Genomic DNA, 17,549 nt, shown 5'->3' with positions numbered 1-17,549 from the left:
AGACTCCTCAGAATAGATAAATAAATAACCAAATAAATCTAAAGGACATTGGGGTGAAGGCAGGCAACCCCATAGGGGTCAGTACAGGAACAGATAAATCTCCGTTAAAGACGCCATGCTTCACAAAGTCTAACCTCTTAATCAAGTCTAATCGGACAGAGGAAAGAGCACACTGTCCGAACAAACCACAATATGAAACACAAATGTAAAGGCACTCATCCAAAATGTAAATATGTCTTTATAAGGGTGTCATATTATAAATCAACTTTTTATAGACAATACTTTTATTTTAAATAAATCTTCTTTTAAATTTAGATAACTATTTGATTTTATGGTTGATAATTTCAAGTTGCAAAACAGTTCAAACAATTCAACAGTTTAGAAAGCTTCACAGCAATCTTTATCTTTTTTTCTGAGATTTTCATTGATCTGTGACTAGGTGAAAAGATAAAAACTGATCATTCACTACTCGAACTTTAACTTTGTCTTTACAGACAGACCCTGGACATTCAGAAAGTTGGACCTTCCAGGCCATATTTTGCCTCTCGCTCAGGTTACCTAAGTGATTGTTTACGTGTACATTTTTGGACTGGCTTGTCTTTCACGTCAGAAACGGGGCACTGAATCATGGGTCACAAACTGTCAAAGCTTCCATAAATTAACCTGCAAACCAGTGGCCTTTGCATTTCCTAGGCCATGCTATGTGGTCATATTTACTCCCTGACCTCAATCTGGGAATCACTGTGCCAGTTGCTACAGTCATCAGTCACCTCATACAAGGCATGAGCTCCCTGTGCATTTATCATGACATTCAATCAGAGCCAGAGATGCATCTGACATATGGATGTTTGTTCTGGTGATGATAATACAATTTGATATAGCTCCATTCAATAATAGAATTGCACTTTTTGCAGATTCCATGATGCTCATTAAATGGATTTTTTTATTATTTACTCACCCACATGTTGTTCCAAACCTGTATGCTGTTTGTTATTTTCATTCATATTGACGTTCTGATGACAAATCACATTGTCTGTAACTCTTGGTCTCTTTCCTATTTTAGGACCACAGAAGACACAAGTTGACTAGCAAATAAGTTATTTTGACTACATTTATAAAGTTTTTTCCACTTTTTGAGCTTTAAAGAGTATAAACTGTCCTTATGGAAAAAAGCTGCATGATGATCTTTCAAAAATTCTCCTTTTGTGTTTCACAGAAAAAAAAATAACAACAGCAAGTTTGGAATAATATGAGTGTGAGTAAGTGCTTTAAATGAACCTTTAATTTAATGATATTAGAAAACTAGATTCATTTCATTTAGACAGTTTAAATGCCATCACTGTGTAGAATTACACATAATCACCAAATAATGCCCTTGGTCACTATGCCACAGAATGATCTAATAGCCAGTCAAAAGGCTAAATGGAGGACAGGTAGGGTTACATATGACAACAATTAAGCTAAGCTAAAGGCCAACTTTATGGCCTCTAGCGCTAGAAGTGCCGTGTTAAACAGGGACAACAATAACATCAAGTTCTTTTCTTTGCATGCTGCCTAATTAGGGACCATATGTTTTGTATGTAAATAATTTATTTTCCTTCATTTCCATTTATTTACTATATGCTTCATATTTAAACATGTTTTAACTCATTGTAAATAATGCTGGCAATGTTATGATTGTTTTATTGCTGTTGTTTTGCTAAGGCATCAACACAAAGATGAATGTTTACTTACCATAAACGCTAGACAGAGAGGGAGGCATTACTGTTTAAACTGGTTTATGGAATACTGCACTTACAAGATATTTCCCACAGTGACGGAGGTGGGAAAATAAATTTAAATTAACTTTAAAATATTAATGCATATCTATGGAACTGAGGTGCTCTTAAAACTTTTATTAAAATATTAAATAATATAAAGAGATGTAAAAATGCATAGTATATATTAAAAAAAATCTCTCTGATAAAACCATCACATTTAGCGCTTGTTGCATAATGATGACCTCTATGCTACCAGTTAATTTTCTTATCCTAATTTATTTTCCACAGTATTAGGAATTTGTGTTTATCGTAATTACTTCTCACAGTGCAAATGGTTTATAAGTAAACAAATGTTGTTTTTTTAACAAATAGTATCATAAAGTGCCCATGACATAGGAAAGGAAGTGTTTCCCTAATGCCAATGCATAAATATTTATGCATAATTTTGTATTTTGGCAAATATAGTATTTTCATTAAGCAGTCATAAATAATTCTGTAATAAATGAAGTCCACATTTACTGCATGAATATAAACAATACAATTTTGAAAATCCCCAATAAATACTTGCTGAAGTAAATTAGTACAGATATAAATTTTCATTTGCATACAAACAAGGCTTTAAATAGACATCAGTTAGTTCAGTTTTTCCTACACTTTCTCACAGCTTTTAATGGTAAACATGGTGCATGTCACTGTAATTTACACTGTGGCCTTTTGTGCATTAACAGCTTCGCAGTATGCTCATTACAGACTAAACTAACAGAAGTGAAGACTCCTGCGAGGAGCCTTTGTCAACTGGTGTAAACTCTTAACACCTCCACGACACATACATAAAAACAAGGTAACTAACATGTAGATCCAATCATTTTGTTTTTCTCTCACTATAATTAAGTAGACAACAAAGTACAGTTAATTTAGCTTGTTTATTAATTTTGTACTGAAGTAATTAAAAGTGCACAAAAACATGTTCATGTCTTGGATTAAAATCAAAAGTCTTTTATGATGAAATTGAATGGCACAATTTGAAATTATTATTATTGAAATGTAACAAATGATAGCTTTTTCTAACAATAGTTTCTGATTGAATTTTGAGAATTAACTGTTATGATGAGAGAAAAAAATGTTTTTTTTTTTTGTGTGCAATGCTTAAAAAAATGCATTTAACACATGTACATGAATGTAGAATTCACAACTGCCACTTTTATTACCCTGGTAAATAATTATAATAATAAATGAATAAATAATCAGTGTTAATGTCTCTTCTCAAAATCTTTTGAGATTCTCTCTGATTGAGATTGTTAAACAATTCAAATTAACTGTGCAATAGCTGTGCCTTTGTCCAATTGGACAAATACTTTTTTTCTAGCACCTCCACTGACCAGTTGAGAAGCCCAGTGAATCCAAGCCCCGCCCCATGCGAAGGCGTCATATACTAATATGGTCACTGTATCCTTATAAGCAATGTGGTGGGAGGAGCTCCGGTAACCACGGCTGTTTAGTGTCACTTTCACCGAATTCTTATCTACGGTTCTCAGAGATGAAACGGACATCTGGCGAGCGAAACACGCCGAATCTTCTCTTGTGTACATAACATACAAGTTCGGATTATTTAGGAATTTTCCTGGTACAGAGAACGGTCATCCGAAAATAACTTATTCATTTGAATTTTATTTACACTTTTTTTCGCAATAATATTTCGTGTGCGCACTTTGGACGAAGATTACGATTTGGTGTTGGGTCAGTGTGATGACTGGCAAACGCTCTATTTCCTTTAAATAGTCTACATTATAATAATAATTTATATAGCCTAGTCTACATTTGATCGCGAAGTATATTAGTAAATTTAAAGCAAAACTTCACACGTGGGATTTCGAGATCGTGAAGTTTCACACGGATGTGATTCTCGTGTTCGCTCGGACAACCCGCGTTCAAAAATTGACACTGTTCGGAGCAATTAAAACTTGAACATGTTTTTTGGATTTCTCACGCAATAATTATGTCACATTCCTATTTGCTTTGTAAGTATTCCATGACCTCTTCGGAGTAGAGAAGTTAAGTTAGCTCTGTCAAGTTTTTGTCGTTGGAAGATCTGTGAGGTGGGAAGCCTATCTCCAAGAGCGTCATTCAGGATCGTTTGAACTCTCCTCCCCGCTTGAAACGAGTCGCATTGTATCGGTCTTTACCACAGACAGTGTTGCGGGATAGCATGGCAATGGTAGTAAATCAGTGGCAAGAGAACATTTCGGCTGATCCCGGGTCCCAACTGCAAATGTGCAGTCAGGAGCCCGGCGGGACACCGGGAACTCCATCAGGTTCAACCCCTGGCAACGACGCGCTCTCCGGGGACAAAATTCCCAACGTGGACTGCATGGTGTGCGGGGACAAGTCCAGCGGCAAACACTACGGCCAGTTTACCTGCGAGGGCTGCAAGAGCTTCTTCAAGCGCTCGGTCAGACGGAACCTGAGTTACACCTGCCGGGGGAACCGAGACTGTCCCATCGACCAGCACCATCGGAACCAGTGCCAGTATTGCCGGCTGAAGAAGTGCTTGAAAGTCGGAATGAGGAGAGAGGGTAAGATCTGCTGCATGCATTCGACAAATACACGCGTTTAAACCCTGTGATAGGATAAACCTGTTCAGAAATGTAAAATGATTCAAAAATTATAGCTGAAGCTGGGAGACATTACAAAAGTTGGTGTCAAACCAAAGCAAGGGAATCAAGAGAATTATGGTTTTATAAGGTTCTATGGTGCTTTGAAGATTAAAGCAATTCTTTTTAAGAAGAGTTAAAAAATAACCATCACTATGGCATTTAGTTCTAAATAGAACTTTTACTGTAAAAAATGTTTTTCTGGACAAAAGTATAGTTGCTATACAATTATTGTTACAAACTAAGATAATCAGTCTCTTTCAAACAGAATCCTTATATAATTTTTCTTAAACACATCTCGATGTCTGAGGTAACAGATATCATGTTACCAAAGTGTTTTTGTTACCAACAACCGTTTTGACTGTTGAAAAAATGCGATTACCATGGAATATTTTTGGAAGCATTTTTACAAACGTATTTCCCTCTAGAAATGAAAAATGATGTTTATCGTAATTGCTGCTTGTAAAATCAAAGCGATGAGTTCATTACACTTTATTTTACCTTATTACAGAGCAAGAAATCTGAAAGCATATAACGAATATTATTGTGTAGTGGAATTCTTAAAACTAAAGTTTACCATAATCTGAAGAACTTGCAATGTAACATTAAAAACTATTTCTCCAAAGAATTTAAGAATCCTAAACACAACAAAAGTTTTTTTAAATTACTAGGGTTTAAAACTTTTTTCCAGTTTTAAGTATTATACAATTTAAGAAGTTTGCAGTTAATTGTGAAAACTCTGCCAAGTTCCTTATTCGTTATTCATTATTACAAAATAGATTTGTCTAGTCATGATTTCAGACTGAAACAACCAGACAAAAAGCCTTCTTTCTAGTCTGTTGACCTTTAATGTGAATATGAGCTTCATATTAGAAGAACGTTTCAATGAAAATATGGATCCATAATTATTCTGCAGTCACATCTATAATATTGCATTTCTGTCAAAGTAGACACTAACCTCTAACTCAGTCTTGTGAATTGGCTGCTTTGGGATTTTCCAATCATCCTTATAGTGGCCTGTTGAATTAGAAAAATATCATAAGAGTTAAAAGTCCAGTTATTCAGTGGTATTATTTTTTGACATTGGTTAATGTTTTCAATAGAATTTATTTATTATAATTTGTTTCATGACTTGTTTTGTCTCTCATGATTGATTCACTCTTTTCATTTTTAAATGAAAGCCTATGACAGGCTGTTCCTTTCCCCATATAGTGTGATGAATGTATTGGCATTTTGAATGACAGCCTATATGTTTTGTGCTTTTATTTGAATTTGTGAAAATATCAGCTGCCTCAACAGTTTAGTTAAGACAAGACATTGCTTAAACTGTCTGCACGCATTTATTTAAATCTATAATATGCATTTTCTTCTTCACTCAGATTGTGTTGCATTTGTACAGACAAAATAGATATAGACAGGAACACATGCAGCCCCACTGCACCCTCCTTCTTTTCATTCATAAATTATGTCTTCTCTGAATAATGCAATTCAGTCACTTGTAAAGAGACGCACCTTGTATTAAGCCATTACAGGTAATCTGCATACACAGTTTGAGCCAAACAAACAAAACACTTGGTTCATGTACTGTAGTCTTTGCATGAGTTTTATGTTTAATATTCACATATCCATCCATATGGCCTGTAGTGAACCAATGTTTTGTAGCACTTTCTAAAGAGTCCTTCCAAGGTTCAAATTAATAAACTCACAGTCTTTGATACAATAAGTATGTATATAGCTAAATTAATAAACTACAGAAATATCATAAAATATTCATAGTTTGTGATACATTTCTACTCGAGTGTCATGTCTGGGCTCCTTAAATATTGTATAGTATCCGAGTGAAGTATGAGTGCAAAATAAATCAGATGTGCACTGATTATTTCAGGTTGATCTCGTTCACTAGTGCATGTAATCCTTGAGTGTTATATCGATATATAGATATGGTGTGCTTTATGATACTCTAACAAATATTCCTGCACTACTTGATTAAAGGAAGATGGAAATATTAATGCATAAAGAGTTGGTATAATCAATAGATCAAGTAAATGGTTAGAAGTCAGGTAGATAATGCCTGGGGTACCACTGCTCTGCACATTTCTCTCTTATCTGATGCCCTCGGTTCAGTTAATGGATCTGAATCAGGTGTGTTAAATAAGGAAGACATACAAATTGACTGGAATAGAGAACCACTGGTATAGATCATTGCTAGCCTTGAAACACTTGAACTTTTGCATGGCTTGCTTGTTATGGATGAGGTCAAACACATTTCTCTGTAAGGTTCTTTGTTTTCTCCAGCACTCAGAAATCCCACTCTCCTACGAGTTCATCACGTGCACTTGGTAATGAATGGAGTAGAATCACTCTGCTGCTTACACAGACCCTCACATATGTACAGAATGTACTCACATATACACATGTACTTTTTAGTGCAGATTTCTGACAGAATGAATGAACAGAATGTGACCTTTCTCTGTTAAAAAAAAATAGATGGTTTTACAATTTGATTCCACATGAGAAGCTTCTGGAGATGTTCTGTGGAAGCTTTAAAGAAGCCAGAAGTGCGTCAGTTGATGTAACCCAACACAAAGGGAAACATCCGTCATTATTCACTCGTCCTCTGGTTGTTATGCTTCCATTTTATCTGAGGAACACAAGTGAACATTTCAAAAAAAAAAAAAATCTGAAATAATGAAGAATATATGTCTGGAATCTAAGGTTCCAAAAGAGTGTTTTCACAGCAATTCCGTAATGGAACCATCAACACCAATAAACTTTTTAAGAGTGTAAATCGAAGTAATAACAGATTGATCTGAAGGATTCAGCTAGTGCGTTCATGTCTAAGACTCACAGAGATGATCTTCCTCCTTGCGCTCCTCTTCTTCGATCGCTCTACCTGTTTTTACACCTTACGGCTGCTCTTGACATGACTGACATTCCAGCCTGACAAAGGGCGCTTCTGATTGAAAGAAAGCAATGTGTTTGCCTTGTCAGTTCCACAGGCTTCTGCAAGTACGTGCATCTGCTGGAATGCTCTGTGCGCAAGGCCGTGACCTTCGTCAGAACTAGAAAACTACCAGTATGAACTGACATTCACAGCAGAAGTGCTGGGATACAAAATCTCATAGGCTTACATTGAATGAAGGACTTGAGTCATATAGACCAGAATATATAGAGAGATTTGGGCGTGGGATTTTTTTGTCTTTAGGCAGTAAAGCAGCTGGGTTATTACTAATTTGTTACTTAAAACTAAACATTTTTGTAATTGAAATAAAATAACTAATAAAATACAGTATAAAAAAACTAAATTGCTAAAACGAACTAAAAAAAAACAGTAATAATAACAACTAATAATAGATAAAAGTATGTCAGTGATACTAAATCACTTGTAAGCAACCAACCACAATAACATCACACCACAGAAAGGCACAAATCTATTACAAATATGGAATCCAAGCAGTTTTTTGTACACAATGGCCCAGGATGTGAAAATGTCACATTAGGACTTTGGCAGATGTCCGCCATGTGCTGCTTCTGCCGAGTGCCTCTGGAAATGTGCTGAAACTGTGACTTCATCCCATGACCTATAAGTCAGTCACTTCCCATGTGCAGGGTGAAATATAGGTCAATGGAAAGTAAACATTAATAATAGACAGGATCATAGCAAAGTCCAAATGTGACGGTTCTCTGTGGGGTTTGGGTAAATATCACTCTGCCACCTGGTCGATTGGCTAATCCTGCTGTTCAACCCGTTTAAACTGGTGACCTCCGGCAGAGGTGACTCTTCCTTATAGCTGATTTGCTGTGTAACGTAAAGCCTTATGATTCTTTAAACATTGTGGTGTTCAAAAGTCAGAGACTTCTTTTTCTCCTTTTAAAGGGATTTAAACAAAATTTTAGGAATCTGTTGATATTGAAAAATAAAGAAATAAAAAAAAAAATTGCACTGTATCTGTCTAACTAAAAGAACAGGGGCATAATTGACATTGTTTTTACTCTGTTGTTATCCTAATAATATGCTAATGGTTGTTATTGTTAACTAAAACTATAAAAATACTATTTATTAATTGAAATAAAGCTTTAAATAAAAAATGAATATAAATATTAGATGATAAACAAAAATAAATGAATAATAAAAAATGTTACACATTGTTGCTCCTCAAATATTGTGCACCTGTCCCCACCCTCCTTGTCTTATAGTATGTCGGAGCTTCATCACGACATGTTTAAGGAGAGAGCAACAAACAGTGAAAAGAAATGAGGAACAGGAAGGTACAGCTACCGTGACTTTTGACCTTTGTGTGTGAGTCGAGTATTAGTTTGTTCTCTTATTGAGTTATCAGAGCCTCATAGGAATGCAGTTCAGCTTCAGCTCTGAAGAAATGTATGCTGCAAGAGTGCCCCCTTTTTGTTATTTTTTTTTTATTTTATTTTTTTACAGCTTTGCATCCTTAGTTTCTGTATTGCTTTATGCAGAGAGATAAGTAATGTGCGAAAAAGGCCCCAGAAAATCCTTTTCTTTTGAACTTTGTTCATCAGAGAATCCTAAAAAATAATATGCTTGTAGTTTCCACAACTTATTTTACATTGTAATAATATTTCACAATATTACATTTTTTTATGCATTTTTGATCAAATAAATGCAGCTTTAAAAAAAAAAATCTTACTGACTCCAAATTTTTGAACGAAAGCGTATTTACTTAAGGATCCTAAAGGAAACTCTAAGTGTATATCACATCATAATAAAAGTGTTGTGTTCTTGTTTCTTTCTTTTAATCACTATTGTGATCCCGGATCTTATGTGATTCCATAGCTAGAGGTTACTGAGTGCCTGTATAGTTGGTCATTATGGGTGTTTCTACCACTGGATGCCCTAATCTGATTGGTGGGCTGATGGTGACAATCTCAAATATCTGTCAATTAATCTGCCTGGATCTGTCTACACTTTCTATATTTGTAGTTTCTCAGCCCTTGTTCCTCTTTTTAGTCATTCTTTCAACCTCAACTCACCCTTACCTTTAATCTGATTCAGGGTGTGCATTCTTAAAATGTGCCAAACAAATCATTAAAATAAAATGATAATGATATCTTCAGGTCCTGGTCTGTCATTTATGAGGAGCTACTGAGATAATGTTGACACTTACACCAAACTCTATTATGTCTTTGAAAGAGTTACATTTTCCTCTGGGTTTTTGTCACTCTCTCTTACACACACACACACACACACTCAGTCTCTTTTTCATTCTGTGTTCATTTCATGCTCCCTCTGGTTTATAGTTAATGGAGTTATTGGCCAGACAGCAGGATAGTTAAACAGGTGTTTCCCAAATGGGCACTGAGCTGCGTCGTTACAGGAATGGCCTCTGCTTTGCCCTTCGCCTCTGGCTGCACCATTTGTTTGAAGAAGTGTGAAAAACACCATTTCACCCAATAGTGTTCACTCACTCATTACTCATTGATGGATAGCAGAGGGTCGGCATCTCTATGATGGGTTTCACAGATGCTATGACTTCAGTCACTTAGACATTAGAAAGCAGAAGGGGACTTGATCTATTGTGGCGGATGGATTTGGTAGTTTTTGCAAGTAAACACATAAATATCCACTTCTAATGGCTCTTTGCTTTTTATTTTCTCTTCCTCAGCTGTCCAAAGGGGTCGCATGTCCAACTCGCAGTCCAGTCCAGGACAGTATCTGAGTAATGGGAGTGACCCTTACAATGGACAGCCGTATCTCTCGGGCTTTATCTCTTTGCTCCTACGGGCCGAGCCATACCCCGCATCCCGTTATGGAGCCCAGTGTATGCAGTCCAACAATCTAATGGGCATTGAGAACATCTGTGAATTGGCCGCCCGTTTGCTCTTCAGCGCCGTGGAGTGGGCGAAGAACATCCCTTTCTTTCCTGACCTGCAGCTCATGGACCAGGTAAATCAAGTTCATTTGTACTTTATTTATATATATGTTTTGTATATATATTATTTAATATTTTCTATTTATATTATAAATGATTACATAAACTGGTAAAATAAAATATATATTTAAAAAAATGTACGGAACATAAGCGAGAAAAAAAAAATTGCGCAAAATTTACTAATTGTTCCCTCAATTTGCTAAATTGTGTGCCCAATTTACTAATTTGTTCTCTCAATTTATAAATTGTGTGTATTTTAGCAAATCGAGGGAATGAATAATTACATTTTGCGCACAATTTATAAATTGATAGAACGGATTCAAAAATTGTGCACACAATTTAGCCTACTATTTGTTTTTGTTTTTTTGAGTAACATGCCCTGGTTAACTGTTTACAATAACACTAGGAAGATGCATTAACAAATTAAATTAAATTAAAGCAATAAATCATTACTGTGGTTTTACAACGGATGAGGGATGAATAAAAGTTTTTTTTTAAATGTATGCAATTTTTCTGAAAAGTAATATATATTTCTTATTTATTTTATGACTTTGAACAAGAAACGCACACATATTTGTGTTTATGAATTTTTGTTTTAAAGTCTATTTTTTTCAGTACTTTTAATTATTAAAAAGATCAATCTCTCACGATGTGCATTTTCGTGTGTAGGTGGCGCTCTTGCGCATGTCGTGGAGTGAGCTGTTCGTTCTGAACGCTGCTCAGTGCTCTATGCCGCTGCATGTAGCACCCCTGCTGGCCGCTGCCGGTCTACACGCCTCCCCCATGTCAGCTGAACGAGTGGTGGCCTTCATGGACCACATTCGCGTCTTCCAAGAGCAAGTGGAGAAACTGAAAGCCCTTCAGGTAGACACGGCTGAGTACTCCTGCCTGAAGTCCATCGTACTCTTCACCTCTGGTAAGAATAACTAACCTTAAGGCTACTTGACTTGATTTGATTAGTATTAACTGTATGAGTCGATTGAGTCGATTTTAGAAGCAAACTTAGATTTTAGAAGTTTCCATCCCTAATAATACCATTTAGAAAACACATGGATCTGTTTAGTTGATCTGTTTAGGTCTAATTATCAGTAGTACTGATATTTTGTGAGGTATCCAATCCTGTTTGTTATTAAATAAACTAAATAAATAGAAAGGGTAAGTTACCTGATTACATATATACAGAATTTCCTTTGCCGTTGCTAAATGCTTTGGTACTGCGCTTCAGACTCGCTGGTTTAAGATGATTCCATGCTCTATAGGGCTGGGCAAAAAAAATAGATTTTTCGATTAATTGATTTTTTTAATTATGTCGATTCTATATTGATTCTCAAAAGGCGCGAATCGATCTTTTCCAGTATTTATTTCAGCACACATTTAAAACAAGATCTGATTAACATGAATCTTATCCGTTATCAGTTAATCTTATTTCTTTTTATCAATTCACCATTTGTAAACTGATGTCTACTGGTAATTTTTTAGAAATATCAATAACATTTGTACTAAAACTATATTCACTGAATGTAATAAACAAATCTGAGAATCGAATCGGGACATCTGAATCGATACCCAGCCTGAATGCCCTACCTGTCAGAAACCTTTTTCCAGCCCAGACTTGCACTTTTCCAAATGGTTGGCTGAACCCACCACTCTCGATTCATTTTTTTTTTTTTTATCACTCAATCCTTCATGCTTCCATCTATTATTGAAACCAGGCAAGCAGCCCCCCGCCCCACCTCAACGTCCACCAACATGACTGAATTATGCATGCTGAGTTGCAGCAATAGGGATTCGCTTCAGTCTGGCTGTGACCTACATAACCTCTGTAGCCCAGGGCATCAATGTGATCCATCCTGCAATTCCAGCCAAAACCCCCTCCACCCCCTGCCAGGACTCGCCGGCATGAGCTAACAGGGACAGACAAACTCTTGTGGCCCGTAACCTCAGCCCAAACCTCCTATCACCTCACATCACCCGACAGTCCTCTAATGTCAGCCAGTCACCCCGATTGCCCAGCGCGGTACAGTGGCAGCTCCCAGTGCATTCACACTGTGAAACACAAAGACAGAGGGGGATGCCTTTGCCATCCAACTCCAGCGCGAGGGGGGCTGGTGTAGAAGCACGCAAGGCTCGTCACCGCTGACATTATGCCAGGGATTGACGCATCAGTGCCCCCCTTACAAAATGCTGCCTACCGTAACTATAGATGTCTTTATCTGGACTCATGGGACAGAAGTGGCTGTTTTGTCCCGCTCAGTGGGTAGCCTTGCCCTCATAGAAATATAAAGCAATTAATCTTTTGTTAGCAGAACTGAAGCTGAGCAGAATTAGGTGCGTACACCAATGATAAGTAGCGTGACAGAGAGAATGACAAAGGGGATCATGCCTTAAACTAAATTTACAGTTCTACACTTTTATGCACTTGATTATTTCAGATGTGTCTTTTTCAGTTAGAACCCGCAATCCAGTTTAACTAGAAGTTAATGCACATGGATGGATGGATGGATGGATGGATGGATGTATGGATAGATAGATAGATAGATGGAAAAATGTAGAAAGATGGATAGATGGGTTGATAGATACTACAGTATTCCTTAATTTTCACTTCTGTTTTTACTTTTTTCTTCAGATGCCATGGGTCTCTCTGATGTGGCCCATGTGGAGAGCATCCAGGAAAAGTCCCAGTGTGCTCTTGAGGAGTACGTGCGGAACCAATACCCCAATCAACCCAATCGATTCGGCCGCCTGTTGTTACGACTGCCCTCCCTGCGCATTGTTTCTTCTCCCGTTATCGAACAACTATTCTTTGTACGACTGGTAGGCAAAACTCCCATTGAGACGCTACTGCGGGACATGCTGCTTTCTGGTTCCAGCTACAATTGGCCTTACATGCCCGTCCAGAGAGACCGGCCCATCTCGCTCCATTACAATGAGAACGGGCCCTGATCCTGCCCCAATAATCCATATCACACCCCCGCCGCCATGGGGTCATGGCCAGTACAGAGAATCTGTCAGCAAGCCACACCCCTTTCTGCCACATCAAAACCTGCTAACTTAACCTGAACCACCAGCCGTTTGTTTTGTAAATGGGAATGGACCACAGCGTACATATATACACAGAACTGTTTCCTACAGAGGTTTTCTATGAACGAGGACTGTCTGGCCCAAAGTGCCCCATCCATTCCTGATTTTGAAGCAACCAGAAGCCATTAAAGCTGATGCCAAAACTTTACCAGAACAGCTATTAGATGGACCTCGAAAACCGCACCACTTTTATATTAACAGGACAGTCAAGATTCTGTCCGATTTGGTCAGGGTGGGGGTGGGAGTTGTATTTCACTTCAAGTACAACCAAAAGAAAGGCATAACTCTTGCAGGACTCGTTGGAGAGAAAGCCTTTGCCAAAGTAGGACAGGCAACTGAACTCTCTAGAGCTTTTTCTGGAACTGATGACTGAGGTGAAATTCTGCTTGTCTTGTTGATTTTTGCGTTTAGGTATCTGATGAAGTGGGAAGACTTGAAAGACGCACTTGAAACCAGCCAGATAACCCTCACTTTACGCATTTTTATCAGCTGCATCCAAATATTCAGCACATCTAGAAAGAATGTTGCCGTGTCAAGCACAATATGCATCTTGTTAAATAATGGAGTTAGCTCCTGTAGCTTCAAGAAGAAAAGAAAACACTTGGGTAAAGTAAGGGATTCTGGAATGTTTGGGAATGTCGGGAAAGCTCTGATGTGTCCAAGCCAACATAGTCTATGCTAACTTTACCATATTCTAGCTGGGTTGTGATGGGATAAAGTCTCATTGGATTGTGTACAGTGTTGAGTGAGTGGGCAGGCAAATGTGCAAAAATGACCCAGATTGACTCGACAAACTCAAGACCTCAATTATGCCAATAGTCTGCCTTTGATGACCAGGTTTATTGTGTAGCAAACTATAGGTTTCATCAAGTATTTTTGTTACTTTCTTGCTCATTTGAATATGTTAAAAACCCCTTGTCACATTTTTAACATGGCACTATAGCTTTTAAGGCAGCATTTGGATATAAAAGCCATTGGGACCTTTAAAAGCAGGACCTGTTGTATTAGTTCACAGAATATTTCTATCAAAGTATGTTTCTCTGTATTTTAGGTTTGGAAAAATGAATTCATGAAATAAAATCTGTCATTCACAGAATAGCTGCTTTTGTTTTTTGTGGCATTTTGTTCCTGTTTCACATTTTATCCTCCTATTATTCCGCTTTGGGCCACTCCTTAATGGTTTTTAAATGAGCTTTAAGCAACTGTTGTACATAAAAATGGATCTGAAACCCAAATGCTGATGCATCTGCCTGACTGAAACAGGTTTTCCTCAGGTATTTAACTACATGGCAAAAAGCATTCAGGTTTTCCAGGTCAATGTTCATAATACCTAATACTTTAATTGATGGTAAGGACCATTGCACAAACATATTTGGTTGTATTTGAACCAGAAAATAGAATAACCATTAAAATGGGACCGGAAAATAAAAAATACCCTTTTTAAAATTATTTTATAAAATTCACTAATGGATAATGTTTATAGCTCAGTTGGCAGGGTCATGCTTGTGGCCTTGTGGTCTCTAGACCCCTTCCAGTAATAGAGCGGCTAGTATGAAAATTACTTATTCCTTCATTTCAGACCTGTCACTCCAGTTCAACAATGGCCTCTTCACCTCAACAACATGAAACATCACCTAATTGTGAATATAAAATATATCTGCAGCAGCATGTGCCCCGTGGGTAAGTTAAATGTCTGTTTGAATGTAGATGCATATTGGTTTTTATCATCTCATACATATTTCAAGCATCTATAAGGACGCTTGTTGTATTTTACATCTACAGTTCGATAAAAATTCAGCTTCAGTTTTACCATTGTTTAGATTCTGACATGTTTAAATAGCCATTGTGGCTTGTGGTTAAAATGACAAATCTGGTGTCATGCCCCGTAAATCATTCAGATGTGACAATGATTTTTCCAAACTCTTCTATGGCAAACAAATGGGGTGTTGTTGAGCAGCGCTTGAGTCACGCACACGTTTAACCTCTAACTAATGTGACAATCTCAATTTAAAAAGAGGCTTGGATGAACCATAGCAATGCACGTTTCAAATGTTGAGAGTGAAGTCGCCCGCAGCAATAGCGCTTAAACTTGAACATTGGCCACAAGGGCAAGCGGTCTGTCTCTGAGAGGGTCGGCCAGTCAGATCAATAGTTGAGACGTCAAACTGAATTGAGGTCAGTCTTTGTGCATACGAGGTCTCTCATTTTTGGCTCTCTGTCGGGAAGCCAGCTGCTAAAGCGTAGCTTCTGCCCTGCGGCGGTTCGAGGGAACACACAAAGCTGTACTGGAGAAGTTTTGGACGATTGCTTATCGGGGGTCTGAAATCAAAACCCCATTTATTTAGGTGTTTTTCATTTGAAAATGAAATCCATGGTGTTTTTCAAACCTAAAATCACAATCTCTTAAAACGGATGACCATGACTAAAAGAAATTCCTCCAGTACAGTCATCCGGGACCAAAACGTCTATTGCATTTTAACAAAGTTGTCCACCCTTTCTGTAGCTATTATAAATCCTTAAAGAGGGTCTGACGAGGATATGTGGCAATGGCATCAATATTGATGTGGGAGAAAGTCCCTCTAAAATCCCAGTTAAGCCACAGGGCATCAATATTGATGCTGTTGCATTGCTTCTCAACTGCCCCGGGGCAACTCACAAATAGTGAATATCAAAGTGCAAGGGTTTCATTAAAATAGCAATCTTAATTTTAATGATTAGTAAATCACTCCAAATTTTACATTTTAGATTCTCAAATGGCAATTCAAGGCTGGTCTCATTCTCATATGTGTAAACTGGGAATGATAAAAAAAAAAAAAATAGCCAATATTCGAATTGTTTACTAGCCTGTGAGTACAGGACATCTCTTAAAGGAACAGTTCACCCAAAAAGTCACAACAGCATTTAGAATCAAGACACTTAGCAGTGGTTTGACATCATGTTTCTCAAAAAAACTAAAAAAATTCTTGTATTGATCGAGATGACTATAAATGTATAGAGTTTTGCCACTGTTTGCTTTCATGGTAAAGGACAGAGCATGCTGCACAATCCACTAAATTTTGTATTCTGCCAAAGAAAAGATACACAGGTTTGGAACGACATGAGAGAGAGTAAGGGGGCGTTTACATGACAACGTTTTCAGCCAAAAACTGGAAACTTTTTATGAGTTTTGCCTGTCCTTTTACAGGACAACAGTGTTTGGGGACTGAAAATGCATATTAACGGTTTTTGAGTGCCACTATTATCGTTTCCGTGTAAACACCCAACACACGAATATTTGAAAACGGTGATGTTATGCGTGTGGAAAGTACATAGGTATGTAGATATGTGCAATACATGTCGATTTTAAAGGCAAGCGCGAACAAACATACACAATAATGGCAGAGTACATTGTACTGTTGTTGCTGCTCAAGAGTTTTCTAACGTTTCTTCAGCAAAGTGTGGATTTACTTCACAAATATTACAACCAACAGCGGAGACGCATCATAAAATATAATCGTCACTTCCCTACAGGTACTGTTTACTAACAAGGTGACAGCGCCAACTACTGGCCTGGCATATGCAATACTGCGTTTTTGTACAGATTTGTATAAACGCAAATCATTTTGAAAACGTTGTGTATACATGAAACTTTTTAAAAGCCCAAAGAAAAAACTATTTTACTAAAGGTCTTAATATTTTTTGGGGAATTTATTTTTTGATTCCTGTAAAATAGATTACACTGAAATAGCCTGCAGTTTGGAGTCAGTAATTTATTTGTTTATTTGTAATTTTATATATATATATATATATATATATATATATATATATATATATATATATATATATATATATATATATATATATTTTATATATATTATATATATTATATATATATATATATATATATATATATATATATATATATATATATATATAGGTTGTTTCCAATATTGATAATAATAATAAATGTTTGAGCAGCAAATGAGCATATCAGAATGATTTCTGAAGGATCATGTGACACTTAAGACTGGAGTAATGATGTTGAAAATTCAGCCTGCATCACATGAATACATTAAATTGTAAAATATATTCAAACAGAAAATATTTCACAACATTACTATTTTTCATACGTTTTTTCGAAAGGCACAGTTTCTGCTCCTCATTAGCTCAGC

The 17,549-nt window shown here is 36.9% G+C and overlaps 1 protein-coding gene across 2 annotated transcripts; it reads left to right on the top strand.

Moving 5' to 3' along the window:
- The first annotated feature begins 3,278 nt into the window (after positions 1-3,278).
- Positions 3,279-14,494, top strand: LOC128030370 (nuclear receptor subfamily 2 group F member 5). 2 transcript variants are annotated; one of them, XM_052617927.1, is made up of 4 exons: positions 3,279-4,333; positions 10,051-10,331; positions 10,987-11,233; positions 12,944-14,494. In XM_052617927.1, the coding sequence occupies exons 1-4, from the start codon at positions 3,967-3,969 to the stop codon at positions 13,258-13,260; spliced, it is 1,212 nt and encodes a 403-aa protein (XP_052473887.1). In that variant the 5' UTR covers positions 3,279-3,966; the 3' UTR covers positions 13,261-14,494. The 2 variants fall into 2 exon arrangements, with proteins under 2 accessions (XP_052473887.1, XP_052473888.1); XM_052617928.1 differs by lacking the exon at positions 3,279-4,333 and adding an exon at positions 5,663-8,680.
- The last annotated feature ends 3,055 nt before the right edge of the window (positions 14,495-17,549 follow it).

Source organism: Carassius gibelio, chromosome A16, assembly GCF_023724105.1.
Source record: "Carassius gibelio isolate Cgi1373 ecotype wild population from Czech Republic chromosome A16, carGib1.2-hapl.c, whole genome shotgun sequence".
NCBI classification, from domain to species: domain Eukaryota; kingdom Metazoa; phylum Chordata; class Actinopteri; order Cypriniformes; family Cyprinidae; genus Carassius; species Carassius gibelio.
This window is presented reverse-complemented; position numbering and strand designations above follow the sequence as displayed.